This window comes from Poecilia reticulata, chromosome 18 (genome assembly GCF_904066995.2).
Source record: "Poecilia reticulata chromosome 18, P_reticulata-male-v2, whole genome shotgun sequence".
Lineage (NCBI taxonomy): Eukaryota > Metazoa > Chordata > Actinopteri > Cyprinodontiformes > Poeciliidae > Poecilia > Poecilia reticulata.
The window spans coordinates 10,607,506-10,619,754 of NC_088847.1; the positions used below are offsets into that span (position 1 = coordinate 10,607,506).

Sequence of the window (12,249 nt, forward strand, 5' to 3'; positions counted from 1 at the left end):
CGCAAATTAAACGTTCCTGTTCAAAGGGACACAATTATATTTGTATTTCTTTCTAACCTCACTACTTTGTATTTAAAAAAAGCATTGTTGGATTTTCTTAACTGATCACTATAGAGCTTCGGTCAGAAAGCACGCTGGTCATCAGGGTGTTTAAATGGTTTGCATGGGGACTCCATGCAGAGGGACCGGGGCCGGGAATCGAACCCAGGGCCTTCTTGCTGCGGGGCAACAGCTCTACCAACTGCACCACTGTGCAGCCCTCAATATTTCCAACTGAACTATTTCAGACCAACTGAACATCAAGAAGAATAAATAAACGGAACAAACCTCTTTCCAATAAAAGGAACCACTTCAAAATAAAAGCATAGACATGAGTCATTGAAGTGCTTGAAGAATTAATAACACAAGTCATATAACTTAATAAAACAACCGGTACTTGATTCTCATTTTATCGACACACTTCGTTTTTGTTTACTGTGACGTCACCCGACGGAAATCCCACGTGTTCGTAACCAGGAAGTAAGCCCTTTGAAAACAAGCATGGCGTTCCATGCAGTTCAAAAGTCTTTGCTTTCGTTGCTAACATTTATTGCTGTGTCAACGTGCTACAGTTTGGGGGGTTGACATAAGTACAAAATATTAACAATAACAGCGAGCTCTTGTAATAAGACCCCGTTATGTGTGACGATAACGACACAAGTCAGACTTTTTCTGCGCCCCCCCCCAAACTCTTGACACCCGTCTTGATCATCAACTCCAACCCTAACGTGATATTCGCTGGGAAACAACAGAGATATTTGGAGATTTACGAGTAAAAATAAGGTGGTATTCTTTTCTGCCAGAGATGTCTCTGAGTGAAAAGCAACGTGTTTCGTCAGAAACATGTGAGACGGATCTGGATGGGGTTTCAGAGCTGATGGATCTGCTGCGCATGGACCTGGATCCTGATGGAGAGCCACGGAAAGCTGAGGGAGGCGATGCACCGTGTTCTTCTGTAAGTAGGACAGATCAAGCACATCCTTAAGAAATCCACAAGTTGATATCTGGGTGAGGTTGTCTTTAAAATTCAGTCATGGTCAAAGGTTTTTGCGGAGATCTAAATGTGTTTTACAAACTTTGCACCCACTAAAATGCTTGATGATAGCTAGATTATTATGCAGAATTATCAGACTCGTATAAATATACTGCAAGTAGTCTTATTATCTTAAAGAGATGATTTTATGATTAAAAACCACATTTATGTTGCACAAAAAAAATTAGCCGACCTCACTTTATTATTGTGACAAACACATTATCTCAATTAAGCCAGCAGTAATTTATTTTTTTATTTTAAATATAACAATCTAAAACCAACCCTAACTCTGAAGATAATTACCTAGAAACATATTTCAGAATAACTGTATTTTTTATTATTATCTACATTTACAACATTATCTTGACCTAAAACAGAGTAACTAATCCTGTTTGCTTTCCTGAAAAGCATCAAAGTATTAACACAATATAAAGCTTCATGGATATCTGATTTTTCTTGAACGGCTTTTTTAAACACTTTATTCTTTTATTGGTCTACTGAAATATAGATTTTTTTTCTTTTTATTTGATTAAGGCCCAGTTTCTGGTAATTACTGTGTCCTAAAAATCGAATATCTCCATACAGTGCCATGTAAAGGTATTCTTAACCACTGGCCTTTTTCAGCAGAAACTTGAATGTCTTTGGGATTTTATGAGATAAACCAACACAAAACAGCCAATGATTGTGAAGTGAAGTGTTTCTGGTTTATTTTTTTATGTATTTTTCTATTTTATGAGCAGAAGAACGTACTGAGGAAGCAGCGACACTGGGAGAGGCAGCTGGCTGCAAAGAAGAGCAAACGCAAAGAAGAGAAGCAGAGGCGGAGGTTGAATCGCGCTCCGGAATCAGGTGAAGACCGAGGAACGTCAACAAACGCTGAGGACCTCGATCTGATTCGTCGACTTTTTATGATCCGTTGTTCTGTTCTTGAAGGTGGCGACGCGGACGCTGCTCAGTTCAGCAAGCGAGTCATGAAGGCGATCACCAAAGAGCGTCTAGCAGAGGCTCGCTCCACGGGTCGGAAACTTTGCGTGGACCTCAGCATGACAGACTGCATGTCTGACAAGGTGACGATCCTCACTGTCCGGAGACCAATCCCGCAGGAGCAGAGTCGATTGCATTTACTGGAGTAACTGTTTTTAAAAAAGTTTACTTTTAGGAGTATTTTTACTACGTTGTACTTTTTAGTTTTACTTGAGTGATTTTATCATGAGGTATCGCTGCTGCTACTTGAGTAAAATTTCTGGATTTTCTGCCCTCTGAATGAAAACCAAACATGTTTCAATCAAACATTCACCAGACACAGACACGCATCAACAGTTTTTGTTAAAATTACTTAACGTTTTTTATTGAAAAAAAACAACAACTGATTTGTCATTTCCATCCTTAAAATACCAAAATTTCCACTTAACTTTATATTTTGGTCTGTCTGATCATGTAATTTTAAAAATATTAAACGATTGATAATTAGATCATTTACTCCGTACTCGAGTAGACTTTTTACGAAATACTTTTTTACTCTTTAATCATGTCTTGGGTGGCTAACGTTTTACTCTTACTTGAGTGAACGTACGTTGAAGCTACTCTTACCTGCCGTCCTCTGTGTCGAAGTGAACGTAAGAAATAAAAACTTCCTTCTCGCTCAGGAGATAAGCCGGCTGGCGGGCCAGTTGCGACGGCTGTACGGGTCGAACAAGAAGGCGACTCGGCCGTTTCATCTGTTCCTGACGGATCTGAGGGAGGACAGCCGACTCTACCAGGAGTGTGTCCGAATGAACGACGGCTTCCTCGGCTACGCGGTGATTCGATCAGTCTCCGATTATCCTCTTACCAAAAAAAAAAAAGAGTCAGAAAAGTCTCTGCAAAACTGTTTTGAACAAAAAGTGAAAGTAATACTGATCTTTTCAGCTGTTTTCTGCGACACGTTTCTTCATTTTCATGCTGGATTTCTTGTTGCCTCGATGTCACTTGCTTTTTTTTTTCGTGTCTGCTGAATGTAGATGGAAATAACGGAGGAAAGTTGTTTGGACCTGTTCCCTTCAGAAGCGGTTGTTTACCTCACCCCTGATGCCCAAGAAGGTCTGGTCGTTTTTATTTACTTAATACAGATGCAGCTCAGTAAATTAGAATATAAATAAAAAGTTTATTTGTTTCTTTACTTCAATTAAAAAAGTGAAACTCATGTGTTATATATATTCATTACACACCATTACCCTAACCCTCTATAATGAAAGTATAATGAATCTATATAAAATGTGAGCTTCATCTTTGAGTTGAATTACTAAAATAAATTAACTTTTCAATTATATTCAAAATTCTTATTGCACCAGTGTTGCTATTCCTACATGTAAACATAACTAACCTTTTTGTTTGCAGTTCAAGTCGCTGGACTTGTAGATTTTGTAAAGCATGTTTTATCCACTAGAGGGAGCAATTAGCCTGAATGTTTCTCACCGTTTGAAGACTTTAAGGGCCACAATTCAATACATAAACAAGTTATTAAATAGCTACTTAGATTCACGTGGTATTGGAAATTAAACTAATAAATTAAAAAATCTAATTAATTAAATGTTTCCATTATTTATTACATTTTCAAACAATTAAAGGTGAAATTATTATTTAAATTTTTGGTTTGTTGCATTCTTAACCCTCCTGTTATGTTCGTTTCTGAGGTATAGCAATAATGTTTGTGGGTCAATTTGACCCGGGGAGTGTTTTATCATGCAATAGTGTCAGGAACCAAAAAATTCCTCCAAAACATTTTTTTATCTGATTATTAACTCTAATACTAAACATCTCAATCAAAATTTGTGCAATTATGTTTTTTATTTCTCAGAAATTAAGGATTAATGACGACAACTTACTCAATTACTCATTTGGACATAAAAAATGGGATTTACATTTTTTATGTCCACTGAAAAAAACCTAGACACAAAAAAAACAATAATTTCCTTGAAAGTGATCTTTGGTAAATTTTTTTATATTACATTTAATTTTTTTTTTCAAAGGGTGATCTTTATAATTGAATTTGAGACACACATACTGTTCCGGGTCAAATTGACCCGCCAATTAAAATCAAGATAAATGAGTCATGCAGAGAGTATTTATGTTTTCCTCCACTTCTACTGAGTGTCCACTCAGTGTGGGTGGAGTTTACCCACGGGAACAGAATAGGTTCCCGTCAAAAGTTATATGAACACCTGCTTTCTCGCAGTTCATCGTGAAGCAAAGAGAGCAGGGAGAAAATGGGTTTGTGTGTGTCTGCGTGTGTGTGTGTGTATGTGTGGTGTGTGGTGTGTTGTGTTGTGTTTGTGTGTGTGTGGTGAAATAAGGTTCATAGCTGTAAGGAAACAAACAGAATTGGACATTTTTAATCTTTTTTTGCACTTTAACTTGACTGCCGGGTCAAATTGACCCGAACAGTATCGATGTAACAAGTAGACGCAGGGGGGGCTGCAAATGTGTAAAATGAATAAATTTTCAATTTATATGTAGAGTTCACCTATTAAGACAAATAGAAAAGGTTTCATTCAATAAAAATACTTGCAACTATTTTAAAAATATTTTTAAACTTTGAAACAGGTCAATTTGACCCGCAACATAATAGGAGGGTTAAAGAAAATATGATCATTTAAGTGTTTATTCTTCATTTCACCATTGTATTTTCTCGTGTTTCAATACACAGTGAATTAACTTAATGTCACACTCCGTACTGAAAGAACCTGGGCTGGGATTCGAACCCAGAACCTTCTTGCTGCAACGCAACAGCGAATATTTCTAGCAACTTTATTTGTCTCACATAGAAATGTTTAGTAAAATGATAGCGACATTAAATGTTGAAGAAGTTCTGCTTATGCCCGCGATGTTTTATCACTTATCACAGCTTTGCAGACAGTGGACGCTGACACAGTTTACGTCCTCGGCGGCCTGGTGGACGAAAGCATCCAGAAGGTAAAATCAGCACATTTAAAAATAGAAACCAGCTCAGAGTTTGATGGTTTTCATGAGCCCAGCCCCTTCACTGTTCGCTTTGGCTCACAAATAAATAAACAACCGAGTTAGTTTTCTGCCTTGCGGGCTCTCTGCTGCAGAAGCTGAGCCTTTCCAGAGCCGCGGAGCTGAGCGTCCGCACCGCCAGGCTCCCTGTGGACGAGTGCATGGTGAAGAAAAACAACGCAAAGAATTTCCACTCCAAGATCCTCGCCGTTAATCAAGGCAAGCCATAACGCCCGTCTGCGAGAGAGATTTTTTTTTTTCCCATTTATTTTGAATGTTGTCTCTTTCGTCCACAGTGTTTGACATCCTGTTAATGTTCTCGGAGACCGGCAGCTGGACACAGGCGCTGCAGACGTGGTTTCCTGCAGGAAAGGGTTACGTCATCTCACCGGAAAACTCATCACGTTTTCCTGTTGAGGAGCAATGAGTGAATGAATGAGTTATTAGGGTTTTTTTAAGGACTACAAGCGTCAACGACTCCTAATATTACCTGGTACACTGTGGTATGTTTATGTTTTATGCTACTTGGCACCAAATGATTAAATCTGAAGCTTTGGAGAGGAAACCTGCAGAAAATCTGACATAAAGCTGCGTGTCGTCAGCGTACAGATGGTAAGACATGCCGTCGTACTGAAGTGTTTATTACATGTAGGAAAAAGGATAAATTCAAGCAGTTTATTTTGTTCACATACTTTTAAAAATGATACATTTCTCCATCCATCTTCTACACCGGTTTAACCGCTTCAGGCCGTGGGATTATTTATCACTACTGTCAAAACTTACAATGGTCTCTTTGCGTAGTGCAAGATGTTTTTGTTGGCATTGCCTCTCCCCGAACTTTGATTGTTTTTCCTTGGAAAAATGTCAAATTAATTCTCAGTGAGGAAAAAAAAAAGAGTCTGATGGGAATGAGTCAAATGCCCAAACATGCTGTCACAAAAAAAAACAACCCAAACCCAAACATTTTATACTTTGTCTTCTGCTTGTGAAAAGATAAACTGTGGAAGATGAGCTTGTGGGGGGGAAAGGTCAGAAACGATCTATGATGCCTCACCTGTAAGACAACCTCAGGTCAGCTGAGGAACACGACTGCATCTCCGAGCAGCAAAGAAACTTCCTCAAATTCAGTTTTGTTTGTCTAAATGTCGGCTTAGACCTTAAAGCATCTCAAGTTTTTCTCTCCAAACTGATGGTAAAAAAAAGCAGGAAACCCTGAAAGCATCTTTTAACTTACAGATTTTATAATAGAAAAGAGACAATCAGGAGTAACACACAGTTTTTTTTTCTGGTGCAGAAGGTAAGAACATAAACACACTTGTTAGTTTATTTAGTTTGGACTTTTTTTTTTTTTTGAATGAAAATTTTTTTTATATTCTCAGTTTATTTAAAGCTTTTTGGGCGATTGGCAGCAGTGGAGTCAGTTCCATTCAGTCTGAGTTTAAGGCGTTAAATTCACATCCTTTATCAAAAATAAACTGCTTTGAAGCAGAATCAAGTCTTGTTACCGTCTACTGACAGTGTTTACATGAGCTATGTGAAACTCTCAGCACCGCCTTTTTCTCTCAACGCTGCTCTGTCGCAACAAGCGTGTTCCTAGGAACACGACCAGTTCCAGAAAGTCCCCACTGTCTGTCCATTTATTATCGGAGCTTAATGGGAGGGATGCTGCGAAGCCAAGCCAAACAATAAATTATGTTTTTAACCAAGCTTTCTGATTGTGGTCCTGGCCCAAGAGTGGGAATGTTATGAGATAAAATAACTGTGGCTGAGTTTCAGTCAGAAAGAAAATACTTTTCAGTTCCTAGGTCAGAGGTCTATCATTATCTTTTATTATAAAAATCCAACATGGCTGCCTCAAAGTGCGACTGTTGCACAGATTTTCTTAAATTAATCTCAAAAACTCAAAAGTCTCAAGTAAGGTAAATATGTTTAAGGGGCTCCTGAAGCTAATTTGAGGATCTGAAACACAATTGTATTTATTATTGTTTATTGGGTTATTACTACAGAGCTACTGTAATTTTCAGTCATTATATGAAGGAACTACATGTCTAAGAAAAAGAAAACGTTTCTCTGCAGTGATAATGAGAACACCCTATATGCCCAGGTTGTGTTCGAGTAAGTAAACGTTGAGTTGAAGTTCAAAGCATTCAAATGTGAGAATTTTAACTCAAATTTGGATGAAATGATTCTTAAATGTTCAGTGATGTTACGGTTTTCTCATCCAGTCCAGTAAAACCCAACCTAACCCAACCAGACCTGATGGCTGGATCTAATAAACGTCCTGCACGTTTTAACGAGCCTCAAGTTAACGATGTGCTTAACGGTGACATGATTTACAACCAAAGAAAGAAAAGTGCAACATTTAATACAAGAAGCAACACTTTATTAAAGCCTCACATTAAAGAAACAAACAAAAACAATTCATGAGTTTTTCTCACCAAAGCTGCACTGATTTATTGCTACTGGATGAGAGTTTCATGTTAGAAAGCTACATATTTGCTACGTACGGCGTTTGTATATGAAAGGTTATATATATAAAAAAAAGTGAAAAACAGAAACATCTTAAGAGTTAAAAATATATATATATAAAAAAGTGGAGATAAGAAAATGATGTAATGAAACAGGTAAAATCATGGCTCAGGTATCAGCGTTTGGAGGCGTGCAGGATAATCCTCATGCCTTCGTCTTGGGAGCGGCTTTCTTCTTCTGGGTCTGTTTCTCCAGGACAAACTGGACCAGCTTCTTCACCCAGGCGGACCGAGGGTTGAGACACACCTTCTCCCCGCTCACCAGCCCGGCTCTGACCGACAGAATGAGAGCAGCGTTACTCTAATGTCAAATTCATGGATGAAACAAATCTAAAAAAAAAAGAAAAAAAAAAAGCCCACTCCAAATGAGTGGAGTGGGTGGAAAACGCCTACATGTAGAGGAATTTACACACACCGTATCAGCTCCACCATGCATCCAGCAGTGATCCAGGCTGATTGTTTTATCTGATGATATCTAACATCTCCAGGACTGTGTGGATTTTACGAGTGACTCAGCAGATGTCGTTTGTAATCTTTCATAGTCATCTCATGCAGTTGGGAGACGTATTTCACGATCCTCGTGCCCAATGAGGGCACGTTGGAAGATTATTCTGAACAGTTGGGTTACAAAAAGTCCGACTGCAATGTGAATCAGAGTTAATCTGATCAGGATACTGTATTTGAGTCAGTGTTTATTTTATTTTATGTTATTTTATTTTATTTTATTGAGCACCAGTCCATTTTGAATTATAAGCGTATGTTTATAAGATATTATAAGAGCGAGCGTATGTTTCCACGCTCCTTCAACCTTCCTTTGGGGGGGAAGAGGGGTGGGGCATTTTACTTTTTCGCATCCACCTGAATAATGTGTAGTTGCGCCACTGGTGGATGGAAATGTTCCAGTGATTAACAAGATTTAGTGCTAAAACAACTGATTTCCTGGTGCGGGATTCTTCCTCCACAGAACAAATTCTCTCGACTTAACTGTTGGTTTTTCTCAGATTTACGGTGTTTTCATAAAATATGAATTAATTTCAACTGTTTGTACATGTCTTTATCAGGGGAGGCAATCGGCATTAAGTGTTACAGTCATATAATCATATTAATGTCACTTAATGTCGACCGAAAATAACATTTGAGTGGCATATTTACAGGCAAATACTTAATAGATATGCAAACATAAGCAGAATGATCTTTTTGAGATCAATGGCTCTACTTGTATTTTACTGTTGTGTTTAATGTTGAACCAGTATGGAAGCTGATAACAGCAATACTCTTATGTTACTCTAATCTTATAATAATAATAATAATAATAATAATAATAATAATAATAATAATAATAATAAATAAATAACTAAATAAATAATAATAATAATAATAATAATAATAATAATAATAATAATAATAATATGCCTTCATGGTAGAATCTGCCTGAATCTTATTTTTTTTAAAAAAACCATAACTGTGTTTTAAATAAAATATGTGCTTAACTGTATTTGAAATGAATCAAATTGAATTTGTTTGTTTCCACGTAAAGGCAAAGCATCTTTATATACAATCAAATGCAAGCTTTTGTTTTGATGTGCATTGTTCATAAGATGAATTTAAAAGTGATTTGTACCAACTAGTTTAACACCTAAATTAAATCGATCTTAGCTGCAGCATATCGCGACGTAAAACCAAACTATTTTTTTAAAATTCCCAATTCACTCACATGACTTCCGTTTCGGCGCAGTTGGGCCCCTCGGGGACCAGCTTGATGCTCTTCAGGTTCTCCGCAGGGATGATCCTGGACTCGACCTGCAGGCACCTGCAGTGCGTGTTGAGATCCCTGCTGATGGGCGGCATTCCTGTCAGACGGAAGACAGAGTTTCCGTAAAACACACAGGCCTGTTGAGTCTTATTTTCATTCGTGAGCCAAAACTGACGGTGTTTAACTAATTACGGGTCCTGGGAGAGGTCATAAATCTCAACATCTCGTGATAACTTGCATAACTAAATGAAAAAAATAAAATAAAATAAAATTGGCTAAAGAACCTTGAAAAATAATTGATACCTCTGAATATTTTTTCCACATTTTTGCAGGTTACAAATACAAGCTGTAAGGTATTTTATTGTTTATGTTACTACAAAAATAAAACAGTAACATAAAAGTTGAAATAATGAAATGATCCATGGTTTAAAATTATTATTTTTTTGCATAAAAAAATAGAAAACATTATGTATTCGCTTCCTTGAGCTTACGGTTACAGTTTCTACCAGCTTTGCACATCTACAGACATTTTTGCCTTTTCATTTTAGCTCAGGCTCAGTCAGACTATTTCCAAGGCTTCCTAGAGATTCTACTTCTGTACTTTGACTGGGCCATATGTTTATATGAATACCCTTTGATCTAGACCAGAACATCTTGCTCTACATGTTTTTTTTTTCACAAAAGGAGCTCTCCTTACACCCTCTTCCACAAAGTCCTAATCTGCAGAGACATTTCTGGTTGTAAAATGACAAAATGTGGAGATTTGGATTCTGCTGCACAGAAGGAAGAACAAACTCTCCTTCTGGATCTAAATAAGGATCTAAATAAACTTCCAATTCATAAATCAAACCGTGGCAACTCCCACTTTTACCAGCATGTTTCATCACATCCAGCTGCTTGTGAAATTAAACCACTCTGCTTCCTCTTTTTGGTCCTCCAGCTGCCTTCCTGACATTTTACAACTCGAACGTTAAAATTCACACAACGCAACAAGCCCAGTTCCACGTTCCCCGCTGAACGCAGGCCAGTTTTGTTCAGCAGGCGGTGCTGCGTGACGAAACATCGCTCCACGAGAGCGGTTTCACACGCGCTCATGACGGGATGTGACTCGGAAGAGCAAAGGTCAGATTTGCACGAAGGTGATCTCAAGGTCGGAGTGGAGTCTTATTTGAAATTGTCTTTTAATTGCAAAGACTTTATGTGAATTTTTTTTTGCTGCATAATATTTCAAGCTCATAAAATTCTTAATTTACCGGGTTTTAAACTGGTTTGGGCAGAATATACATTTCACAATCCAACAAACGAACTAAAATTGTTATCAACTATCTTTACTTAAAGAAAAAACATTAATAATGGCATAAGTCATTTCTTGTCAAAAATAAATAAAAATGTGACATACGGTTTCCAATTCCTTGTTAAACTCCTAAATATTTATCGCAAAAGCACCAGAGTGTTTCCATCTTGTGTCCTAATAAGCACAATGTTTATGGAGGTAAATATTCCTTCTAGCAGTTCATCTTACAATGACAAAACACTTCCAACTGCTTGCTCTTTCCCTGGAAAGTCGCCCCGTTCCTGGACTTTACGTCAGCGTTTCTGCGCCTCTTACCGTCAGCGAGCACCAGCAGGGCCGTCAGCACAAACACAACGCAGAGCTTCATCTTGTTCCACCGGCTGCTTGTTGAGATCTTTGCCAAAGAAGAAAACAGAGGAAAACACAAGTCTACTGAAACCCTTTGCCTTGGTACTCCAATACTTATACACACGGGGGGGTCATGTGCTCATCTCAAAATTAGAACAATACCCAGAGTGGTGCATGTGTGCGGTTTCACTTTGGTGTGTTCACATGTGCAGCAGCAGAGAGTCATGGGACGGTGGGTTCAGGGAACGACCGAAGGCCCCGCTGAGGTTAGGACACGGCGCGCCTCTTGTCCCGCAGCCACAGAAATGATTCAGACAGATTTAGCAGGCTGTGTGTGTTCCCACAGCAGCTTCTCTTCCTCTTATCTGCTTGTTGTGGATCTGCAGATGAATTCAGCCTCCCGCCCACGTCTGTTTCCAGAAGGCGGCGTGATCATCTGGTCCAGTTTTGTAAACATTTTTGGTTTATCTGACAGTATGAAACTGAGGCGCTGTTGTTGTTGGTTGTTGGGGTTTATTCCAGTATTGCACAAATAGTACAGTAAACTACAGTGACCTTATTGGTAGTTTTAGTTTCTTTTTGTTGTTGCTGAATGGTTTTGTGTTTTTTTTCATTGCATTGTTAGTTTCTTCGAGGTATTTTAGCTAATTTAATTGACTTTAAATTAGTATTATTCTGTTTTTCCGAAGCATTTTTCAGCACTTGAATGAAGTTTAAGGCGTCTTCAATCAAATTGAACTTTTACTGCCTTAAACTCAGTTAAAAACGTAATTTACTCAGATGGTATTTTATTAACCTTTAAATTAGGGCTACATGTTCTGAAGTAGAGGTGGTGGACGATATAGACTTAGAATTTTATTGCTATATTTTGTGGTAGTATTGTGATAACGACAAAGAATATTAATAAAAAAAAACAATTTATTACTTATTTTTAGGAAATAATTAGTTTTGCAGCATGGTGACTGCGTGGCACAACATTCTTAACTCCACAAATAGAAATATTGTTCTTGAAACACATTCACGCCTGAAAAAGGTTTTTTCAGGGCTCAATTTAGTTGACAAAAAAAAAAAATCTGATTTATACCACTAAACTGTCCAAATGTAATAATATTTTAGAGTTTACTGGTGCTAATTGTTGCTCTTGTGGAACAAAGCACAGAGAAAATAGCAAAATATAACTTTTCTGACCGTACTGTCAGTTTTTTTAAATTTTATTTAACACCAATATCTTATTATGACAACAATAAATCAAAATTCT

The 12,249-nt window shown here is 37.7% G+C and overlaps 2 protein-coding genes across 2 annotated transcripts; one reads left to right on the forward strand and one right to left on the reverse strand.

The window, feature by feature from the left end:
* Positions 1-436: 436 nt before the first annotated feature.
* trmt10b (tRNA methyltransferase 10B) lies at positions 437-6,559 on the forward strand. Its single transcript, XM_008427938.3, has 8 exons — positions 437-994; positions 1,813-1,921; positions 2,006-2,139; positions 2,719-2,871; positions 3,073-3,151; positions 4,956-5,023; positions 5,164-5,287; positions 5,365-6,559. Exons 1-8 carry the CDS (start codon positions 845-847, stop codon positions 5,493-5,495), a joined length of 948 nt encoding a protein of 315 aa, XP_008426160.2. The 5' UTR covers positions 437-844; the 3' UTR covers positions 5,496-6,559.
* Positions 6,560-7,429: 870 nt separating this feature from the next.
* On the reverse strand, positions 7,430-11,118 carry cxcl19 (chemokine (C-X-C motif) ligand 19). Its single transcript, XM_008427939.3, has 3 exons — positions 10,959-11,118; positions 9,311-9,446; positions 7,430-7,868 (listed from the first exon to the last, which is right to left on the reverse strand). Exons 1-3 carry the CDS (start codon positions 11,008-11,010, stop codon positions 7,742-7,744), a joined length of 315 nt encoding a protein of 104 aa, XP_008426161.1. The 5' UTR covers positions 11,011-11,118; the 3' UTR covers positions 7,430-7,741.
* Between the last annotated feature and the right edge of the window lie 1,131 nt (positions 11,119-12,249).

Excerpts from the sequence above, each read along its gene's own strand:
- trmt10b (XM_008427938.3), top strand. The coding sequence starts at position 845 with ATGTCTCTGAGTGAAAAGCAACGTGTTTCGTCAGAAACATGTGAGACG. Across the intron at positions 995-1,812 it reads GCGATGCACCGTGTTCTTCT|AAGAACGTACTGAGGAAGCA; the intron begins GTAAGTAGGACA and ends TTTTATGAGCAG. Across the intron at positions 1,922-2,005 it reads GAATCGCGCTCCGGAATCAG|GTGGCGACGCGGACGCTGCT; the intron begins GTGAAGACCGAG and ends CTGTTCTTGAAG.
- cxcl19 (XM_008427939.3), bottom strand. The coding sequence starts at position 11,010 with ATGAAGCTCTGCGTTGTGTTTGTGCTGACGGCCCTGCTGGTGCTCGCT. Across the intron at positions 9,447-10,958 it reads CCTGCTGGTGCTCGCTGACG|GAATGCCGCCCATCAGCAGG; the intron begins GTAAGAGGCGCA and ends TCCGTCTGACAG. Across the intron at positions 7,869-9,310 it reads TGCGCCGAAACGGAAGTCAT|AGCCGGGCTGGTGAGCGGGG; the intron begins GTGAGTGAATTG and ends TCTGTCGGTCAG.